This window comes from Mastomys coucha, chromosome X (assembly GCF_008632895.1).
Source record: "Mastomys coucha isolate ucsf_1 chromosome X, UCSF_Mcou_1, whole genome shotgun sequence".
NCBI classification, from domain to species: Eukaryota; Metazoa; Chordata; class Mammalia; order Rodentia; family Muridae; genus Mastomys; species Mastomys coucha.
In genome coordinates this window covers 1,248,924-1,262,867 of record NC_045030.1, presented here as the reverse complement: position 1 = coordinate 1,262,867, position 13,944 = coordinate 1,248,924, and the positions used below count along the sequence as shown (strand labels likewise).

The following is a 13,944-nucleotide window of genomic DNA, read 5'->3' as shown; positions in this document are numbered from 1 at the left end:
AAAAAAAAAAAGAATTACAGACTAATATCCCTTAGGAACATAGATACAAACACCAAGCAAAATACTAGCAAACCTAATCTACGAATCAAAAAGCAGTAAATGTAATCCATCATATAAAAAACTTGAAAGACAAAAACAACATGATCATCACATTAAATGAAGAAAATACCTTTGACAAAACCAATACTGAAGTGGAAATTTCTAGTTTCTTTGGAAAGCCAGTGATGTCAAATGATGTTTTGCTGGGGCACACAGGTGAAAGAATGTCTTGCTAAAGCAATTTCTCTAAAATCTGGAATAAGACACAGTTGTCCACTCTCTATATATCTATTCAATATAGTACTTGAAGTTTTAGCTAGAGCAATAAGATAACTGAAGGAGATCACAGGGACACAAATTGGAAAGGAAAGAGTCAAAGAATCTTTATTTTCAGAGATATGATAGTATACATCTGTGAGCCCCAAAATTCTATGAAAACTCCTACAACTGATAAAACACTTTCGGCAAAGTAGCTAGATATAAACTCAGAAAAATTGTAGCCCTCCTATATACAAATAACAAATTGAAAAAGAAATCAAGGAAATAGCGTGTCACAATAGCCTCAAATAACATCTTACCAAAAGCAATTGCAGGTTCAATGCAACCCCCAGCAAAATTTCAACACAACACTTTACAGAACTTGAAAGAACAATACTCAAGTTCCTGTGGCACAAAAACAGACAGATTGATCAATGGAATTGAAATAAAGAGCCAGGTACAAATCCACACTCCTATGGACACCTGACTTTTGATGAATAAACCAGAAATACACACTGGAAAAAGACAAACAGCATTTTTGACAAATGATTCTAGTCAAACTGTATGGCTCTGTGCAGGGAAATGCAAATAGACTCATTTTATCACCCTGTACAAAACTCAACTCCAAATGGATCAAAGACCTCAACATAAAACCAGATACACTGAACCTGATAGAAGAGAAAGTGAGGAATAGCCTTGAACTCATTAACACAGGAACACATGGATTTCCCTTGTAGGGAGATATAGAATACATTTTATAGATGAACTGGTTGGTAGATGTATTGGAAATAGGAGGTCAGGTAGACAGGGAGAGAAAGCTTAAACTGAGGGGCTTAAATTTGAGGGTTGGTATGGAAACCTTGTGCAGTGCAATGGAAACATCCTAAAATACAATAAGTTAATCCTAATAAAGTGTCCATATAAAGGGGGAGGTGTAGTCCTAATTGGCCATATCTTGTCACCAAAGGAAGCTTCTACCACCTGGACTAAATTACAACAATGGCCAAATTACAAATGACCAAAGGGGTTCCATGGAAATCTCAAACAACCCAGGCAGTTGCCAAGACAATAGGTTACTCTCCACAAACCGGCAGCAAGACCCTATTGCTGAAGACCACACGCACACAACTCATTGAACAGGGAGAGACTGAGCAGGACCTTCCCCCTAATATTATAGTGGTTTTGGAACAGGAAGAAATTCCACACACTATCAAAAGGGAAACATAAACAACAACCCAGCCATAAAACCATTGCTCTACAATGCTGTCCTGCCTCCAAAATATGCTGGGGCAATGGTGGCACAAAGCTTATGGGAGTAACCAACCAATGTCTGATTTGACATAAGGCCCACTCCATGAAATGGAACCTTGTTAGTACCTTACTTCTCTGTCAAAACTTCTTTTGCACCACACTCCTTCAATGGTGCAGATGAAACCAAGGGCCTTTCACTTGGTAGTTTGTGTTCTACTATTGACTTCCAGCCCTCATTCCCATTGTATCTTTTTCTTATATCTAGCTTCTCTTTCTAGTCCACTATCTATAAATTAGTATTTATTCCTTGTCTGCCTTTTCTATCATCCTACTGGGATTGTGATGGTTTGTGTAGGCTTGGCCCAGAGAGTGGCAATATGAGAAGATGTGTGCCTTGTTGGAGTAGGTGTGTCACTGTGGGTGTGGGCTATAAGACCATCATCCCAGCTTCCTGGATGCCACTATTCTGCTAGCAACCTTCAGACAAAGATGTAGAACTCTCAGCTCCTCCTGCGCCATGCCTGCCTGGATGCTGCCCTGCTCCCACCTTGATGATAATGGACTGAACCTCTGAACCTGTAAGCCAGCCCCAATTAAATGTTGTCCTTTATAAGACTTGCCTTGGTCATGGTGTCTGTTCACAGCAGTAAAACCCTAAGCAAGACAGGGATTTACCTTTGTTTTGCCCCAAGTATATTTTACTCCCTAAAGTTCTAGCCTCTATTGTTCCCCTGTCTAATCCATTCTGTGTTCTATATGTGGGTGAGAGTATTTGTGTACATGACTGGACACACTTGACATACATGTGTGCAAATGTAGAGGAGGCCATGAGGTATCAACATGTATTGCTCCCTAACTTATTTTATGAGACAGTGTCTCTCACTCAACCTAGACATTGAAATCTTAGCTATGTTGGTTGGCCAATTAACTCCTGGAACCCACCTGCCTCTACACCTCCATGGCCTCAGTCCTGGATTTAAAGGAATACACTGTCATGGCAGGCTTTTTATGTTGGTTGCTGGGGATGCAAATTCAGGTTCCCATGCTAATTATCAAGTTTTATCCACTAAGCCATCTATCCAAAGCTCTGTTCTTTATTTCTAAAGCATACAACTGAACAACTCTTCCAATCTTCTTTCCATTAAAATGTTATCATATTGTGAGCCTTCACTCCCTGCCCCGGCACTGAAAAACCTCTGCCATTCTACTTACTTCACCTCTCTGGCTATGCTTCTTGTGTCCACATTCCTAAACATTGTCCAGCCTCGTTTCATTGTATTTCAAGAAAATTATCTTGTCTCAGCTTTTTCTTATATCAGTTTCCTTGTTCAGGACTCCATGGTAGCCCAAACCCTTGCCACTAATTAAGTCATATTTATCTCTCAAGGTCAGTCTCAAGTCTCTTTGTTAATTTTTCCCAGAAGGCTCTACATATTTATCCTTTCCTCTTCTGTACTCCCATGTACTATTTTATTATCTGTTTTATCTGAGAACTAACTGTCAGTACTAGTATCATGTCTCCCTAAGGACCTAAAAGCTCACTGGGGTCAGGAAGTAGGATTCTACTTTTTTTCAACACATTTGGCAAAGTTAACTAAACATCTAGTAGTATATTTATTGAATAGTTTCCAACAGATTATTCAATTACTTTGTCAGTACTCTAATATGCCACTAAACCCAGGATTAATCATTTGTAACCACAAATGTCAGGCACTACTGGCGACAGAAGATAGGAAAGATGCATGAAAAAGGGAAGTATTTGCCTGCTTAAGTTTCAAGCAAGATGAAATGCTCACTAAAGTTCTCATAGTGAGGGCCTTGTCCAGCAGTTGGAAGTGTTCCTTAATGTATTTAGGTCCCTGAGGCAACTCCATAGAGATTTGAAATTGGTCCTCATCCAATTCTTCCAAGAGAGTAAACAGGCACATTATTCTTTTCTTTTTTAGCATGTGCTGGGTTGTTAATAGCCAGGTGTTTAATTCACTGGAGTGAATAATGACACATCTATTTTCTGACAATTTTCTCTAGGATTTCTGCATCCCTAGGCTAATAATTACAATTCAAAATATCCCATGTGACCATTAGTGGAATTGAAAATATTATGTGATATATAAGAAGCATTCCAGTTTCAATAGAAGTAAGCCAAGAGAAAGGTATTGCTTCTCGAGGATAAGAACAGCAGAGCAGTAAAGAATGACCAATTCTTTGTTGTTGCTTCTAATGTTGGCCTCATTGCCAGGGTGGGGATATATTACTCCATCAGGAAAAGAAGAAGAAAAGAGCAAAGCAGTTAAATACTAGATGCTAAGTCATGTGAAAACCTATTATCACATGCTAGGGGAGGACTCTCAATTGAGCATTATATTGTAAGCCTGTAAGAGGGCTTCATGATATGCTGGAGGTTCCAGTTTAGTCACGTTGGCATTTTGCCTCCATCAGAGTCATGAATAATCAAATGTATATTCATGACACTGAGTGGTCAGAAGCCTGAGAAATCCTAGGAACATGACAAATGATAGATCTTCTCAAGGAAATTATTTTTAATTTCTAAGCCTCATTATTACTGAGCACCCTGCTCCAGCCTAAATACACAAAACAATCCTCTATTGTTCATTAGTTATTTAAGACATTGAGATTCTTTTTGTGATATATTTTCTTCTGGATTGAGATTCTTTTAAATTCTACTGTGTGTCATCAGGTCTTTAAAGACTGTATTCACTTTGCTCCTTTACCTCCAAGACTTTCACAGAAGAATTTTTTTTTTTTTAGGATAAACTCCTAAAAACGTCAAAACTGACTTCAAGACTTCCCTTAGATTTACATATTCTTTCAAAAAATATTCATCTAGCCTCACTGTGATATACACATTTTTCGTGTCATGATCCTTTCCATCTTGCAAATTATATAGATTTATAATTGTGGTAGATTTCCAGAAGAGCTGGTCATGGCCAGATCTCACAGTCTAAATAGTGGCACTGAGTGTTTTAGAGACAGTGCAGGAGAAAAGGACCCTGATGAGCTGTGGGTAGGCTGCTCTTGTCCTTCCTTCTACATTTCTTTTGTAGTGGATAGAAAACAGAGGTAGACTTGTATAGCAGTTAAGCCTAGGGATTACAGAACCTGGGTCCAAATTCTCCTTTGTTTTGTTTTGTTTTCAAGAGAGTGTTTATTTCTCCTTGATCTGATTCTTTCCTCTTTCTCAGCCTCAATTTCCTTTAAGTTATTGTTATTGGGAATACAGGAATTTAAACTGCAGATTGCAACTTTCTCAACATCATAGATGTCTAAGTTAACTGCACAGAAAAATCCTGTGCATTTCATTCACTGGATATACCATGACATATCTGCCCGATGTGTACAGAAGAGTCTAAGCTACATGGTTACCAAGGTCTGAGCCTAAGTAAATTTCTCCTACTTGTGAGGTATTCTGAACAGGTTTCTAAATAATATTTACATGTACATCCTGGCTGGATAGTCTCTGCTTCTATTTTACTACGTCTTTGTTTGAACTGACTTCCCAGTGTAGTCACTTGAGTATTTTCTCATGAGAGTTGTGCGTTTTTGCTACCATTATGCCTTACCTGATGGATTTCTCCCTGTTGGACAGTTTTTATGATGTTAATCCATTCTTCCATGTCTTGCCGGGTGGGTGCAACTAGAGAGACTTTTCGATGTGGTGTGATAACCTAAAGAAAACATCCTATTATTAGTTGATTTTCACCAACAAAGCCCCCTGCCCAAAATCTGCAAGTTCTCTATGAAATTAGACATAGGTACCAAGCATATTCCAAGCCTCTTCTTGAATATGACATAAGTTTCCAGGGATACCCTCAGCTGCTTTAATTAACTATTCAAAACAATAATTACTATATTAGTAATAATTAAGATTTTAATGCCACTTCATGGGTGCCAAGGACTATGCCAATGTACTTTTAGACATATTACTTCAATCAAACTTCGTTACAGTCCCATGAGATGGGCATTGTAATTGTTCCCATTTCATAGCCAGGAAAACTGAGACAAGGACAGCTAAATGATTTTCCAGAGTTACCCAGCAGTTAAAAAAAATGAAGGCAAAAATTCTCTGGCTCTTGAATCTACACTCTTAAGCATTCAGCGACATGCCATCTATTTCTAAAATGAGCTTGTCTAACATTTTTACTTGCTCACTGCTGTTCTATGTGAAGTGGGGAAAGAGCTCAACAGGGTGCCTCTCTTTCAGTGTGTGGGCAAAATAATATGTAAAGAAATCCAGTTTCTTTCTTTATCATAGACAGAGATAAATGGAAGAGAATTTTACAGTATTCTCTCTTAATCCTTTGTGCTAATGCAAGAAAACAGCCAGGAATAGTATCAAAGCTAATCTGAATGTCTTATTTGTTTGTTTGTTTGTTGCTTGTTTTCCTTGTTTGTTTATTATTGGGTGCACGTTTGTATCTGATGGTTGTATACACATGTATGAATGTGAGTGTTGGTATGCATGTGGCAAAGACCGTGTGGGAAGGCCAATTGTTAGGTGTTGACTCTCCTTCCTTGATTGGATCCAGGGATTGAGTTCAGGTTGTTGAGCTTGCATGGCAAACTCCTTTGCCTGATAAGTCATCTCACTGGCTCAGTATTGAACGTCTTAATGATGTAGACCATGAGCAGAACTTCGACTTTTCCCAGATAGTAAGAAAAAACAAGATTGGCTATGATATCAGTCATTGTTTCAATGGCCCTGCTTGTTTTTATGATGAATACCACAAATGGAAGCTAGTGCTAACTTGTCTCCTTTTGCATGCAGCACTTGATTGTGTGGTAGATTGGCATAAGATCTGGTTGGAAACATGACTACAGTCACTCCTTCATTTCACATCTATTCTTAGCTAATCTGTTGTGCAGTGGCTCTGAGCTTTCATTAAGATAAGGGGTAGCACAGCCTCAAGAAGAAACCTGATATAAACAATTGATGAGGCTGGAGAAGACAATTTTAGGAGAGGTGAGATGGAGTTTTTGGAACCAGTGGACTTGATACTTTTCAGTGATTATTTTGGTTTATATTTACATGAGTGACCAAAGCTGCACAACATTCCAGGATCACTACACCCTGAACACTTCCTCTGTTTTCTTAGAAATATTCTTATCTGGAACCTCACTGTGGGCTAGATTTCACCGAGGATTATCTATAGCATCAAAGGAAATGATGCCATGGACTTTGGTTATTCTAAATGTTCCTATGTCTTACCTGTGTCTTGTAACCCTTTCCAAAAATACTACTAAATTACATTTACCAAGATAACTGACTGAATGCTATAATATTCAAAGGCCCCTTGTCCCCTGAAGTCAGCTTGGCTTATAGCAGCCTATTAATATCCCTATTAATGAACATGGTTAGTACTCACTGTCTTGTCTATCACTAGGCTAGTGGAAATTTGTATGAACAATAACACTTTGCAATCAAAGAAGCCTCGATAAACCTGATGCCCCCAACAAAATGGACCAATTAGCTATAACCACCCTTCTTCTCAGCCAGTCCCACCCACACACATTCAGATATTCTCAATCTTACTTACACAAAAACCGTGGCAAAGATTTCTGCAGCTACTTTCTGCCAAGACGACTTGAGACAGATCAATTGTTTCAAAGTGTGCAAACTGGAAAGACATACGGGAGAGAATGATAAGAAGCCATTGGATTCATTAGCACAAACGGACATTGAAATTTATATATACATACACACACACTGACAAACATTTTTTGGCAGTTATGATCCAACCATTATTTATCTTGAGGGTTAGTACTTATATAATAACATGATTTTTATAGATATAGCAAGTAAAAAACTAAATTAAAATACAACTTTCCTACAACTTTTCCATGGGCCTGTAGTAAGTCTTGGGCTGATCAGTTCAGACTTATCCAAATATAACTTTAAGGCTAGATAAGATAACAAAATATAGCCTACTGGAGAACTTGTAGTATAAATAATTGTTATTAAATTTATTGGGTTAGCAGTCTTTGACTATCTTGCCTATCACATCCAGTTTGGAGCCTGTATCTCCTAGTATAATTGATGTGGTAGCTGTTGCCCAGGTATCTGCTGGAAATAAGTACTATAGGGAGGATGAGGCTGTTTGATCACTATGTAACTTGTGCTGTCATGCAAGACTCCATGTTCAGAATAGCCCAGGACTTGGTCTAATGCTTTGTTATTTTCATCTTTAAATTCCTGATCATTTGATCTTTGGGCTTGTGTTTTGTAAATAAAACTCAATAAGACCATGGGCTGTGCACATGAACACAGGAGACACGTATCATCTGAATGTCCACCCTGTGTCTTGGCTTACTAATTACATTTGTCATAGGCATGAGCTTAGAATTCTAGTGAATCCCATCATAGTAATAATGCAAGTACAAAGTGTGATATGTGTACAACTGAGAGTCTACACAGTCTGCTGGAGTCAGAATTTACTACGAACATGAAGAAAAGGCAGTGTTTTTTTTAGGAAACAAGCAACCAGGGAGCCCCGTTCTATTAGTTCTTATTCATGTTCTTAACCTCAGGTTATGCAACGTTTTATGCTGAAAAGGATGACACTGAAGGAAAAGGAAAGCCTGGACAGGCTGCTGTCTCTTTCCACTTACTCAGAAAGTATAGGCAGAATATGAAAATATAAAAAAGTGAAGAAAAGAGAGCTGGTTTTGTATACTGCTGAAAACAAAATATGCATGCATGTATGAGTTACTACCATAAATTATAGAACAATGGTTGTTCTTTCTATAAGTTAAATGCTCTTATATTTACATTTAAAATTTGAGTGGTAGAAAAGAAAATTAAATAGCAAACCTCATGCTATTTTTTTTAGAATAACATTAAATATCAAATTAAAACACCATAAATCCACACTTTATATTTTAGTATAAATATGAAACATTTTATGTTAGTACCATCAGTGACATTTTTCCTGCTCTTTGAATAAAGTGTTCTATCTTTTCATTTTGTACTGGGCCCCACGAATTTGATAGGCACCTCTGGATACAGAAACTAACCAGGGGATCCATGCAAAGGAAGATATAGGAAAGGGGAAAGGAAAATACTACCACCTATTCATGCAAGGGTATTAGTTAAAAGAAGAATAGATTTTTTTGTTGTTATTGTTTTGGTTTTTTCGAGACAGGGTTCCTCTGTATAGCCCTGGCTGTCCTGGAACTCACTCTGTAGACCAGGCTGGCCTTGAACTCAGAAATCTGCCTGCCTCTGTCTACAGAGTGCTTGGATTCATCCTGGGTGTGTCAGAGTGCCTGGGAGTGGAGCTTCCTCTGGGTGTTGTGGGAATGGCTGCAAAGCATGCGCCCAAGGTCTGCTCTGGACCCCAGCCCAGACAGACGGGAAGGAACCCTGGGCATTTTCTTAATTAGTGATTGATGTGGGAGGGCCCAGCCCATTGTAGGTAGTGCCATTTTGGGCTAATGGTCTTGGGCGCTCTAAGAAAGCAGACTGATCAAGCCAGAGGGAGCAAACCAGTAAGCTCTTCCATAGCCTTCCATAGCAGAGGCAGGAGCCTCTGCTCCTGCCTCCAGGTTCCTGCCCTGCTTGAGTTCTTGTCCTGACTTCCTGTAATGAACAGTGATATAGAAGTGTAAACCAAATAAACCCTTTCCTCCCCCCCCCAAAAAAAAGAATAAATGGTTTTAACTTCTACTCTAATGGTGGCCTCCTCTGCACCCACCCTTTTCTTGGCACCCACCCATTATAGCAGATGAAAGGGTTCTATAATTACCGAAGGATGGTGTGCAAAGTAGAGCTTCTGTCCTTGAATCAGACAGTATCTAAGCTTCCATCTTCTGAAGGAGTTACAGTTCTTTAGCAGGGGTCCTTCCTTCAGTATTTTCTGAAAGACAGAAGCAGAGCAGTATGTTGGTTAGATGAACTTGTGAGGTCGTTGATTTGTTCTCTCAGGTGAGAAAATTACCTATCTGGAAAAGTCTATCTTTCCTACATGGCTGGTGAATAATAGCCTGTAGGCCAGGCAAGAACACAAGGAAATTAGTTCCACCAGGAAAGGCATTGGTTTCCTTTCTATAAAACACTCATAATGACATATCCTTCGATTTTCTTACGATATATTGTTCAAAAGCTATGGGAAACATTTCCATTTGTGGTCAGGGTAGAGAGAAAAGCGTGTATGTGTAAAGAGAAAAATGACAATCCTGAGAAAGGACAGGTAGCAGTGGGAAAGGCTAATAAGTTCAATAAAGGCTGATTTTCCTAAACTATTAAGATTAGAGATAGAACCTTGCAATCAGCACTTTTAGGAGATTCTTTTGAGAATATTAAGTTGGATTATGTCTCTCCAGTGCTCACAAGCCTCCAATAGCTTCCTAATATTTTTAGAAGCAAATATAAATTCCTTATCAAGGCCTTCAGGGGATTCATGAGCTGGTGACGGAGCAAGCATAAAAAGGACTCCAAAAGACAATGACCTTCTGATTGCTTTCTTTATTTAGCACATGGTCTGGCCAAAGACTTTCCAGTTATTGCTCAACACACAGATCCTACCGGATACAGACATCCCTTACCATTTTTGCCACAAAAGACATACTTAGTTATGTTATAGAAAACAAACAAACATAAAGACTGCTGCTATAAGTACTCATACACACACTACTTGGGAACCAAATCTATACTTATTGATCAGAGAGTGAAATACTTAAATTCACCAAATCAACCCCCCCTTTTGACTATAAAGTCTCTGTCATCTAATTTACTATTAAATGGCTTTAATAGCAAATTAGAATTTACTACTAAGTGGCTAATGAAGTGTTTTATTTAGCCTAACTAGTGCATCTTAAAAGTTTAAGTTAATTGATAATGTTTAAAAGGCTTGTTTTTCCAGAAAAAAATGCAGTTACTTCTTTCCTTTATTTACTTTTTTAAAAAGCAGAAGAGTTAGCAAAAGTAGGGCTATGTTCTTGCATAGCAGCACTTAGCTAGAATCATGTAGCAGCTGCCACCTTTAGATGGAATATCTGACTACACCAAACAATTGAATTTGAGACTCTAAGTAAGTACTGGGAGAGTATGTTGTTCAGTGGTACAGTGCTTCTATTGCATGCACAAGTCCCTATGCTCAATCCACAGCATCACAGTCAATTCATTAATAGAAAAATCAAAACAAAAAATGGGGGAGGAGAATGAATAAGAATAAAGTATAATGACATGTATGAGTGGAAATATCATAATGAAATCCATTGCTTCTATATGTTAATTTAAAATATTAATAAAAGCCAATTGTCCTGGTAACTGGAAATGGGCCATTGAGAGCAGATGTATTAAGGGGGAGGAGGTGTAGAAAATGAAAGTAGAGCGGGGGAACACAGGGAATGAAGGGACTTCAAGCACCAAATGGCTAGAGGATAGGAAAATGATGGGATTTTAGTAGGCTAAACTAAAATGAAGGAAATACAGAAAAGCTATACAGAAATATCTATGTTCTTCAAACCCAAGCCAAAAGCTGTACTTAGTAGAAGTAGAGGAATTAGTAGAACATAGGCAACATGAAAGGAGAAGGGAGATTTCCTAAGGTTTAAGGTTGAACTGTGGACAGAGGACTTGGTGATAGCACAGGGTGGGAGATATGTGTAGAAACTTTATAGAAATTCACTAGTTTATAAGTTAATTACATAATCTAAAAATGGAGATCAAGCAGGAAGTATCCTGTGTGGGTAGACAATGATGTTCCTAGAATACCTGGGTTACTAAATGAAAACTTGGTGGTTGACCACCATAAATTGTCGGCAAGATCATTCACTTTGGATGCAGGATATAAAGAAATCAACCTTAAGTGACCAGGAAGCACACACTTGTTCACTGCTTTCAAGTTTAGATAGTGTAAGATGGAGTAATAAAAACTGCTGGGGAGAAAAAGATATCAACTGTCTAATCTAGCCTTCTGCAAGCTGTTATTCTGATCTACATGGCAAGATATGGTCATTGGTGCAGTAGTAGCATTAAGGCTACAAAATGAATGAACCAATTTTTGATTGGATTTAAGGCCTGTTACATACATACCAGGGAATTCACATCTGGTGCTGCAAATCCATTTGCTATTTGCTTTCCGCCTATTTTCAGTTTAAAGACATGTAACTCAGATTACCGAGTATCTAAATATTTACTTTCTCTTCTGAAAAGCACCTATGCTTTTATTAAATGTGCCATTAAACTAAAATATTTCACATTGTAACTTGGGCGTATAATATCTCCAGAGGATTCATATTTTAGCTTAGGCATTTGCCAGCTATTTTGTGATATTAATATAAGCAAGAAGGAAAAATAATTATCTTTCTCAAATTCTTACTTTATCTATACCTAGACCATATCCTTTTGCTCAGAAAACCATCCAGTGGCTATTCCAGGGCCTCTGTTAGTGCTGGGAACAGGATTTGGCTCCTCTGGAAGAGCATAAAGTGCTCTTAACCATTGAGCCATCTCTCGACTTTAACCCACTCTTAATAACCCAACGACCAAGTCCAGAGACCTAAGCCAAACTCTACTATTAAGGAGACATTAGAGGTAGCAAGCCTATGTAGGAGTAAAGTTTTCTGTATGTCACTGTGAGTAATCAGAAATCAGAAATGGATTATGATGAGTTAAGATGTATATTGTAATCCTATAGCCAACATCAAGAAAGTAACTTTATAATTTCATATATACATATACAACATAAGGACCAGAATGGCTAAAATCCAAAATACCAGTAGCATCAAATGGTATTAAGGATGCACCATAATAAAAACTGTCATTCATTTTTGCTAGGAATGCAAAATGCTATAGGCAATTTGAAAGACAGTTTGTCAGTTTCTTGCAAACTCAATGTATGATCCAGCAGTCACAATCCTTGGAATATACCTAATGTGCTGAAGACTTAAAACGCTGCAAAAATTTGCACACAAATGTTTGTAGAAGCTTTATCCGTAATGGCAAATTCTGGTTTATTATATGATGTTTTGCAGTTTTTCAGTGTTAGCAGCTAGTGGGGAATAAAGCTTTTGAAGGCAAAGCAAACAGTTTGCAAGCTATGGCTAGCTGCCAGGAAGAGTTTGCAAGTTCCCAATTACAGCTGCTATCGCTTCTGAGGAGGTTATAGTAAGTTTGGAGTTCGTGTATAAGAAGTCTATTCATGTAAGACACACATTACCATGTTGGAGGCAGATAATGTTAATGTAATTTATGTACAGTAGTGATAACAACTCAACAAGGATTTCTTACTGTCTAAACACAGGCTCTATATCATCAACTGTTGAAGTATTCATAGATGTATGAATACTCAAATGTGGATATCTAAGAACTAAAAGTGGCTTTCTAAACTCTGTTCCCCTTAGAGAAATGTAACATACTAACCCAATCATTGTTTTAAAATAAACTTTTATTTACTTATTTTTATTAATCATTTTATTTGTTTACATTTCAAAGGTTGTTCCCCTTCCTGATCTCCCTGCCTCAACCCCCTCATCCCATCCTCCCTCCCCTTTTCCTCTATGAGGGTGGTCCTCCACCCACCCACTCCAGCCTCACCACCCTAGCATTCCCCTACACGGGGCATAGAACCTTCACAGGACCAAGGGCCTCCCCTCCCACCGATGCCGGATGTAGCCACCCTCTTCTACATATGTACCTGGAGCCATAGGTTGGTCCCTCCATGTGTACTCTTTGGTTGGTGGTTTAGTCCCTGGGATCTCTGGGTGGTCCAGGTAGTTGATACTGTTGTTTTACCTATGGGATTGCAAACCCCTTCAGCTCCTTCAGTCCTTCCCCTTTATTTGTTTGTTTGTTTGTTTGTTTTAAAATGAAGCCTAGAAGTGCTAGATTGAACAGATAGAAGCATATTTCAGGAGATTTCTATAAATCTGTAAGCTACGTGCCTTAAAGACAACTTTTCCCAGCTATCAAACTGAAAAAAGATCTGCTGGGGAAACTGAAAGAAGCAAACAAAAGCAACAAATCCTTCAGATAAAGCCACGGCCGTTTGCAGACCACACATCTCAGAGCAGCCGTGCAATGTATTGTCTACAATGTGCAGATAGCAAATCTGAAGGCTTGGGCATGCTCCACTACTTTTCTCACCCTGCAATTACAAAAATGTTGGTAGGACTCTGTTTTTTCTCCCTCTGACAAGGAAAGTGGGAATGTCTGGTTAATTAATACGTATACAACAGAGGGAAGCTGAGTCCACCCAACCCCCCACTAAACTGTCCTAAAAGACCACAGATAGCTAAGAATTAGATTGTGTTTTCTGTATAGCTCTGAACAGTCATTAGTAGAACTGAGCTAATGAGCTTCCCCCCAAGGGGCAACTAGCCATCCTTATCATTCTAGAGACATAATGTTCCATGGTGAGCATGTTTTTTTTTTTT

General features: G+C 38.4%; 1 protein-coding gene across 1 annotated transcript in view; it reads right to left on the bottom strand.

Moving 5' to 3' along the window:
• Positions 1–13,944, bottom strand: part of Dgkk (diacylglycerol kinase kappa) — a 122,053-nt gene that overhangs the window by 67,260 nt on the left and 40,849 nt on the right. The window contains exons 2-4 of the mRNA XM_031371869.1: positions 9,312–9,422; positions 7,104–7,184; positions 5,130–5,234 (exon numbers count right to left, since the gene is read on the bottom strand). Of these exons, the coding sequence (XP_031227729.1) occupies positions 5,130–5,234; positions 7,104–7,184; positions 9,312–9,422 (297 nt within the window). The remainder of the gene's footprint in view (positions 1–5,129; positions 5,235–7,103; positions 7,185–9,311; positions 9,423–13,944) is intronic.